Below are 9,210 nucleotides of genomic sequence, written 5' to 3' on the forward strand. Positions count from 1 at the left end.
ATCCATTATGATAAGTTTATTTGACGATTTTTCTACAGCGGTAACAGAAGTGCCACTGTCTTCCATAAATATTCGTAACCTACCTAGCAACATCCTTGGTTGTATTTCGCGTCTTTTTGTCGATGGACTGTTTAGTTCCAACGCTCATCACCAGCCATTGTTTCAAAGCTGCAGACAACACTACGCTTACTGGGCGGACATTTTTCCAATGTTGGTCAAAATCTATTTCCCTAGGGAAATAGTTGTTCCAAAATACCCTCTGAAATCACTTTTGTCGACTCTTGGGACTACACGTAACCATTTTCCGTACCATGATGTATTCTGGCGAATCGCAACACTGAATGAGCAAGTGGCGTGTTATACAGTGAAATATGAACCTCTGTTAGTGACATTGGCATACCTGTAGCGTCTGACTTTTGATATCGTAAACAACAAAACTCAGAACGCTATGGTTATAAATACTGCACAAATCATGGAAAACAAAACAATTCATAGTTGGTTACACGGTCATCACTTGTCAATGGGTACTTTGATTACAATTTCTTGGAAAAGATAGAGTCTTGTTCATTAATTTGGTCTGTAATTAAAGATGAGTTCCATGGTGGTAACAACCTTAAAACAATGCGGGTAGCCACCCTAATTACAGAAGGGGAGTAAATAAGTCAATAATTAATCGACAGGATGTTGCTAAGCATTTTTGCATTCTATTAATACACCGAAAGATTATCACCTGTACAATATTTCATGAACGATACCGCTGTGCCAATGAATTGTGTTACAGGACTGTGAGATCAACATTTGTACCAAGTTCATCAAATTGATGAGGTATTTCTGGACATGGACATATCACTCTAATTAGGAAAATACGTAAATTACAAATTGATTAAATGACTGCGATTAGTGTCTTTATTAAATGTTAAAGTAATGTGAGCTGAACATCTCTACAAAGATTCATGAAATTTCATGAACCATTTCTTGACATATCAGCCTTATTACGAAAATACAATAAATATGCAAATCTGCAATTAATTGACATAATAATACTACATATCTTTGCATGGCATAACACTACTGGAAAATCAACATCTGTACCACTTTTTATCAAAATTAATGCAGCATTTTCAGACAAATCACACAAATTATGAAAGTTCATTAAATATGCAAATTCGTAATCAATTGACATGATACTGCTTAATGTCTTCGCACAGTATTAAAGTACAAAAAGATCAACATCTGTACTAGTATCATGAAATTTGATGCACCATTTCTTGACATATCAGCCTAATTGCGAAAATTCATTAAGTATGCAAATCAGCAGTTAACTAGCATCAAAGTACTACATATCTACGACATCATTAAACTATAAAAAGATAAACATCTGTGCATGTTTCATCATATTCGATGCAGCATTTCTAGACATCACAATATAAAGAAAGTTCAGCAAATATGCAAATTAACAATTAATTGACATACTGCTTTCTATCTTCATACAGTATTACAGTACTTAGAGAACAAGATCTGTACCATGTTTCATAAAATTTGACGCTATATTTCTGGATATAGCTGACTAATTAGCAAAGTTCATTAACAATGAATTCGCATGTCACTGCTAAGTGTCCTTGTACACTATGAGACTTTGTGCTACAGATCTATACCAAGTTTCATAGAATTTGTTGTACTATTTCTAGACAGATCACCCTAAATATACAAATAAGCAATCAATTGATTGTATTGTATGCTGTCAGAGCTCTGTGTGACGAACATCTTTACCAAGTTTCATCAAGTTAAATGCCGTCGCGCTCTCTCGAAACAGCTCTTTTTTAAAAAGGCATTGTCAATAACATAGTCTCGGTTTTTTATAGAGAATGGCCGTCACATAGCCGTATTTGATCGGATCACAAAAAAATGACGTGCACATGTATGACATAGGGAGTAACTCTTGCACCAAGTTTAATTTGTTTCAGTCATCTCTGAGATATCTGCATGAACAGAAGGACGCACGAACTGTTATTGTGTCTTTTTCCCCCACATCATCATGACCTATAATTAGTCTAGAGCATCCTCAAGGTCATTGTCCTTCATGACCTCACAACCTTGAATAAAATTAGTCATGTTTAGACTGTTCTGGAACTTTAATTAGTTGTGTAAGAGAGACAATTTTAGAACAGTAATTAATAAACTAAGAGTTCCAGAATGTTCTAATGTGCTCTTATATAAGCACATGAGTGTAAGTAGGGGCCGGCATAGCTTGCAGGCAGACATTAGGGATCGCGTCTTTTTCATGTTACTTCAAGTTTTTGGAAACTCAAGCAGTATTATTTTCAAGACTTTTCAAGACCTTCACTGCCACACTGGATTTATACTGTGGACTTTGTGCAACTTCAAGCCTGCAAGCCAAAGGACTGTTCATTCATCCGACTGATTGTTACAATTCTAAGACTGGAGCTTTGCCGTCCAAGCTGAGATAAGTAGCCTGTACACCTTAACAGTTTGTATTCTCTCCATGACTCAGCAATTAGTTTAATTTTCGTGATAAATTTCGTTTTATAAGGAAACGGCTGAGTTCACCTTTTGTTCATTTTCTATCACGTAACAAAATTGGGGGCTTGTCCTTCATACGAACATTTTGAGCCGTTTGACAACATTTTGTCAGCCTTTTCGAAACTACTATTGTGAACTCAGGGAAATTTAATCATGGTGGAATTCAAACCAGACAAGTTTATTGAGGACCTTGATCAGGACGCATTTGATTCACTCAGAAAAGACAACCTCATTGCACTGGTCGATTTCCTTAGAGTAGAAGTTAAAAGATCTATGCACAAGAAGGAAATTCAGTACAATATTGTCAAATATTTAGTCAGTGTAGGCAAATTTGAGGAATCCTTCTTGCATGATTATGAGGCTGAGTCTTTCTTTGAAGTCAGAAACTTAGAATTAGAAATGCAGGTAAATTTGAAGCTTAAGAAACTAGAATTACAAATGAAAGATAAAGAATTACAATGAAAGATAGACAGGGAAAACTACAAACTGAAGAAAGACAGAAAGAGAGGGAATTAGAAATGAAAGAAAGGAATTACAAACGGAAGAAAGACAAAGAGAGAAAGCAAGAGAAGACCAGATATGAACTGAACGTACTCACGTGTTTTACAACAGGTTCATTAATATTAGCACGCTTCACAGAAAGTTTTCAAGCCAGTAAACAGACTAGCAAACTTTAGTATTTATTTACGCGACAGAACAACTTTACATGCTAATGTGACCCCTGAATGGAAGATTTTGAGTTTGATATAAAAAACAAACAGAGTTATCAAGCTTCAAATTGGCTGCTGACGACTCGACATGTATTGACATTTATCAAACACTACTGGACGCATGAAATAATACAGTATGACATGAATTACTGCATACATTTTGCCTGTTATGAAGTTGCGTAAAACAATTGCACCTTTGACCTATCTCAAAAGACCTGTGACAATACAGTGAACAAGGAGATGTTATGCAACATTCGCAGACCTCACGATAATCACTAATCAAAAACACAAGATCAAAGACATTGTATATTCTGATAGCAGTTCAATTGAGCACACAACGGCGGAGTGGAAGACAGACTTCTGATAAGACTAGACGTGTATACGGTCTACTGCCAGAGTAACTGTCTCTGATGAGGATTTATTGTATTATGTTTTTCAATATTTCTGTCAATAAACCAATTAATACCAATATAATCGACGCCAGTGTGAGGCGTGTAATAAGAACAATCAGATATCTGTAATATCAGTATATGTTGCAGTTTTCATCAACTATCGCACAGTCCTCTCAGAGTTAAATCACTAATAAAAAAACTGTATTTAATATGTATATGAGCTAATTATAGCTTTAAACGCCAAATGCTTCTCAGTACAATTAAATATTTATCAGATCAATATCTGTAGCAGGTTTCATCAAATGTAATGCTGTAATTTTGGAGTAATATCACTAATTTCAAAGTTCATTAAATATGCAAATAAACCCTTAATTAACTCCACACAACTAAATGCTTTACACCACAATTAGATATCTGTCAGATCAGTGCAGATTTGATCACATTAGGTGCAGTTCTTTCGGAGTTATATGACTAATTACAAAACTTCATAGAATATGCAAATTAGCTATTTGTTAACTTGACATACATACATACATACATACATACATACACACATACATACATACATACACACGTACACATATATCAATTCCTATTTATTCCAACAATAAATATAAAAAGTACAGATGTAGTATTACACTAACATTAGTTGAACACACTACACCTCCTTGGAAAATGTGGAAATGGCCTACATGAACGTGAACAGCGAAGTCAATTCAATCGAAACAGAAACCTTACACATTGTATTTCCTGCACCTTAATCTCCAGATTTTGTTAGAACCCATAATGGCACTCAGACTGCAAAATTTAGTAATGAATTTGGCATCATTTCTACTTTACCCAGTTTTAATGAGACCTGTTATCACTTTCTGATGAACGTTACCAAGACTACCTATAATTAGTACGATGATCTCGTTCAGGGCAGTTCATTCTTCCCCGAAATGCGGCATTACTAGGACGCGTGTTGACAAAACAATCTAGGCAAACACGACTGCCATGAAGACTTGCTGCAAGAGTGATGTACACCTGAACTATGGAAAACCTGATAACTGATCCCGTTGCAGAAAAAAGTATTTGTTGGAAATCTGCATCGTTTACCCGAATACAAAGATACGGATAGCTGTTGACATTGCCATGATACGCACTGTATTGAATCATTCAAATACGCGCTGAATACAATGACAAACGCATCGTCTTTGGCCGAAAAACATACGAATGCGAACTAAAGGTGTGTCGATCATCTGGCAACGTCATCATGGTTAGCACAAATCAGAGGCGCCTAACCTCTGCTCCAGTAAGATTTCGAAAAAGTCTATGTTCAAGGCGAAACTTTGGGAAAAATGATTAGATGTATCGTATGGAAGGGTGAACAGTGAAATTGGGTAAATATAGAATAAGTCACCGTGCAGTCTTTGTTTAAAATTAATTGGTGCGCACGTTCTACAACCCTTTTCAGTATTAGACAGCGAAGCCACTGCAGTGAACTGCAATAAAATTGCTTACACTAATTAGTTTCAGCTGTTGCTAGCTGGCAAAGTTGATAACATTAACGAATCAGATGACACAAGAATGGCTGTAACTCTGCATGTGGGCAGTCCGAATACATTAACAGAAACCGCCCACATATAACACACTACACTGACACGCCAATCTGGTTTGAAACATCTTATTGCAGGAAAACAAAAATACTGGTTACATTGAAAGTGTCAAATTCTTACAATACATTATAATAGCATCAGCATGCAAAGTTACTTCTACTTGCGCTTGAGAACTGACAGCTATACTGCGTGAAAAACTCGATGTTCTTGACTTTGAAAAATAAAAAAATTGATGTTTGTCGAAAAATTATGTACTGCAACACATAATACCACAAAAAGATAAATTTAGTTAGACATCTTATTATAAACTCAAAGATTTTATTTCAAAGTTAAGATTATCGAGTTTTTGAAAGCATGTGTTAGCTTTCTGTTCTCATGGGCAAGTAGGCGCCCATTTGCTTGCAACGTTGTTATATTGATATAATTGTAAACCTTTGTATGACCAGTAATTTGTTTTCCTGCAATGAAATGTTGAAACTACCTAGTGTACGTAGTTTTATTGCAGTTCACTGCAGTAGCTTCGCTGTCTAATACTAAAAATGGTTGTATTTGTGGAGGTGTTTTGCAAGCTGATGTGAATTGTTATTTTTGTTCACAAAGAAGCCGTATAGTTATGTTTTTCCTCCGCCCATTTTTATCGAGTTTTCTCGATAGGGCCTTACGAAGTGTTACCTGTTTAATGCTTCTTGATTAACGAGTCTTTACAATAAATAAACTGAAGGAGGGTCTCTACGGATAAAAGTTACAAATTACAGATTACTATTATGTAGATAAATAAGTGTAACACGATGCGTTCAGCTAACAAAGCTGATAAGAGGACAAGGAAAATAAACTTAAACAAGAAAAATAAAGCTATTATACTACATACATACATACATACATACATACATACACGAACACATACACGAACACTACATACATACATACATACATACATACATACATACATACATACATACATACATACATACATACATACATACTACACATACATACATACATACATACATACATACATACATACATACATAAAGACAGACAGATATACTGCACCATCTTCGACATCGATGAACAAAGTTTTAAATAGATTTAATAATAAATTTCTACTTACATTCCCTGTTTTTTTAACCTTTTTTAAAATTAATGTAAAGTCTTGATCATTATTTGGAGTGTTGATTATAAATCTTGTCTTCTATGCAGCTCCTTAACAGATCGTTAAATCGCGATGATGCTATGGAATTTAAACTTTATCTATGGGTTAAACTTATGAACTTCACCTTTATAAATTTGAACCAAAAATGTATACCTCTATATCTACTGTGCGAACTAGATTTTTAATGGCGAAAGTTTGTAACTTCTTAATATAAATGCCTATATAAGTATGAAAGGATGATCTTTTTCCTGTTATTAATGATTTTTCTTTTGTTTCAATATTAAATAGGAACCTTTTCCTCAATGTTAAGCATTGCCTTTCACGGGAAAAGGCATTCGAATGCACCTGACGCTCGTGACATAGTTGCTCTGAAAGTTCTTTTCAATTATGACAGAGAGGGCGCACTCCTGTGACTATTTCATTCCGAATTTTATGCAATGGTGTTAAAGCTGCTGCTGACCGTTCTGCACAATAGAGGGATTTCAGAGAATACATGTTACACGGACATTCCCGGTCAGGTTTACGGTCATGGTTAATCTTGTCTGAACATGTAAAGACATGAGAACATAAGAGCCTGATCAGCTAACCTATAACCTATTTCGAAATAATATAAATAAACAAATAAATAAATAATATTCTAACGACAAATAACCCTTCGCAAACTTATCCTAGGACTCTTATCTCTAACCATAATGTTCCTGGGACATAGAATCCTGAGACATTCAAAGCGGACAAATAATCATGGGCACTATGCTTCCCCGAGACGATGATCTTTACGATGTTTTGATCTATATTGTGTGCGACTATGCGTGTGTAATTTTTCCTGGGAAAAACGCCGATTTTCACACTATAAACTGTTAATAATGTAGCATATAACAGTTCTTCGTTGGCAGCTCTAGCAAGACACCTCGTAGGGTTCAGTTAATGCATGTATGTATGTATGTATGTATGTATGTATGTATGTATGTATGAATGTGTGTGTTTCTGCGTGTGTGTATGCAGTGAGGAGTCGGTATGACTTTCTCAACTCAGAGCAACGAAGAATTAGCATTTCATGAATCGTGCGTACACACTTACCACTATTTAAACAGGAAAAGCTGAACAACAGTGTGTAAACAATCGCACACCATGACGATTCCATGTCTCCCCTATTTCAAATGCTACAGTGCAAAGACTCGGCAATCAAACAAACAAATCCTCTTTTCAGATTTACCGTACAACACCGCAAGGAGTTATGGGTAGTTGTTACTAAGCTTGGCATAAAGAGTTCAAAGGGCTTTCGGAAAAAGTGTGTGTAGCAGTCAGTTTGTATATGTAAGGTCACGATTTATCTTGCACTATTTCTACATGACATTTTCGTCCGAGGAAATCATTAATACCAGAAGTAGATCTGCATCCATTGCTACGTTTTATTGGTTTGTCTGCACATTGGTCTCCAAGCCATGGCGGATAACTCGGCCTCCCAACAATTCATACATACAAAGTACTTTTTGGTCGCCTTCATCTTAGGATCACTTCTAGTATGCGGTGAGTTAATAGACATTTCACATGAACAACATCCTTATGCAATGCATTGTTGATATCACAATTCATTTTTTAAACGCGCGACTTTCTTGTCAGATTTATGTAATATAAATTATTTAATCTATGAAAATTCCAATTGAAAACAAAACAATTGCAAAGTGTCCATTTGCATTTGACACGTGAGATACTGAGTTTGCCAATGACTCCTTTTAATTTCCTTTAGCCATTTTATTACTATTTTTATAATTGTGATCCTACAAGCTAGCCGTTGTAGAATTCATGATTCGGTTCTGGCCATCTTTCAAAGTAATTATCTTACGTTTGCCTGATGATTGCATACGAATAAACAATAAATCTCTTCGAGATAATAACCATCAGGCCTAATTTCAAACACTTAGCTATTGCTTTAAATATAAGCAAGATGTTTGCGTTTTTACATTTTTTAAACGATACAAAGGACATTGAAATGTCAAATTAATCATAATCATTTTGAAATGTATCGAAAAGATGAGGAGGATATGAAATATAGAGAGATACACGTTTTATCAAAACAAAATTGGTGCAATTTATGACAATCCAATATTAACCATCGAAAGGAAAATTCCTATATGGTTGCAAATGTCTGATAGAAATGATTGCTGTGACTCTGAGGACACAGCAACATTGTGTCTTAACATTTTAGTATCTGTCAATCACACTACTATAGCAAAAATGAAAATACTTTCTGGCCAATCCCACATCGTTATTTAACTTCTCTTTTATGATGGTGATTTTGCAGAGTGGTTTTGACTGTGATGTCTTCGCCAGGTGATTAGGTGTCGTACTGCAGGGTTTGCAGTTGGTATAATTGTAAAAAACTTTAGTTTGGTTATTGAACCACTATTTTTAAACGGTGGGGCTTTGGCTGAGCGGTTTTTACTGTGATGTGTTCGCTAATTGACTGCGTGCCGTATGTTCTGAATGCGAATCCAATAAAATATTTAGTGAATTTACTATCCACAGTGGTAAAACATCGAACTTATATCAAATACATTAGAATGAGGATGAAATGATCTGGTCGAATCGCATGAACTCAGCAGTGTTAATAATCCATATTTACAACAGGGTTATGAAGTATGATCGTGTACAGTGACATCCTTAATGATCGGCGAAGGTGTAAGTTATCGTAATGCTGATAAAATGATACTGAAACTTGAAAAGAGTAAGCAAATGTGTAAAATGAGGCCACACAAATAAATTACAAGTATATAATTAATACATATATAAAATATTTGTACAATATATATTCTAAT

The 9,210-nt window shown here is 35.1% G+C and overlaps 1 protein-coding gene across 1 annotated transcript in view; it reads right to left on the bottom strand.

Annotated features, from left to right (window-relative positions):
• Window positions 1-7,608, bottom strand: part of LOC139128622 (roundabout homolog 2-like) — a 212,019-nt gene extending 204,411 nt beyond the window's left edge. Inside the window, exon 1 of the mRNA XM_070694362.1 lies at window positions 7,472-7,608. Within this exon, the coding sequence (XP_070550463.1) occupies window positions 7,472-7,535 (64 nt within the window). The 5' untranslated portion in view covers window positions 7,536-7,608. The remainder of the gene's footprint in view (window positions 1-7,471) is intronic.
• Between the last annotated feature and the right edge of the window lie 1,602 nt (window positions 7,609-9,210).

This window comes from Ptychodera flava, unplaced genomic scaffold (assembly GCF_041260155.1).
Source record: "Ptychodera flava strain L36383 unplaced genomic scaffold, AS_Pfla_20210202 Scaffold_61__1_contigs__length_779756_pilon, whole genome shotgun sequence".
Classification (NCBI taxonomy): Eukaryota; Metazoa; Hemichordata; class Enteropneusta; family Ptychoderidae; genus Ptychodera; species Ptychodera flava.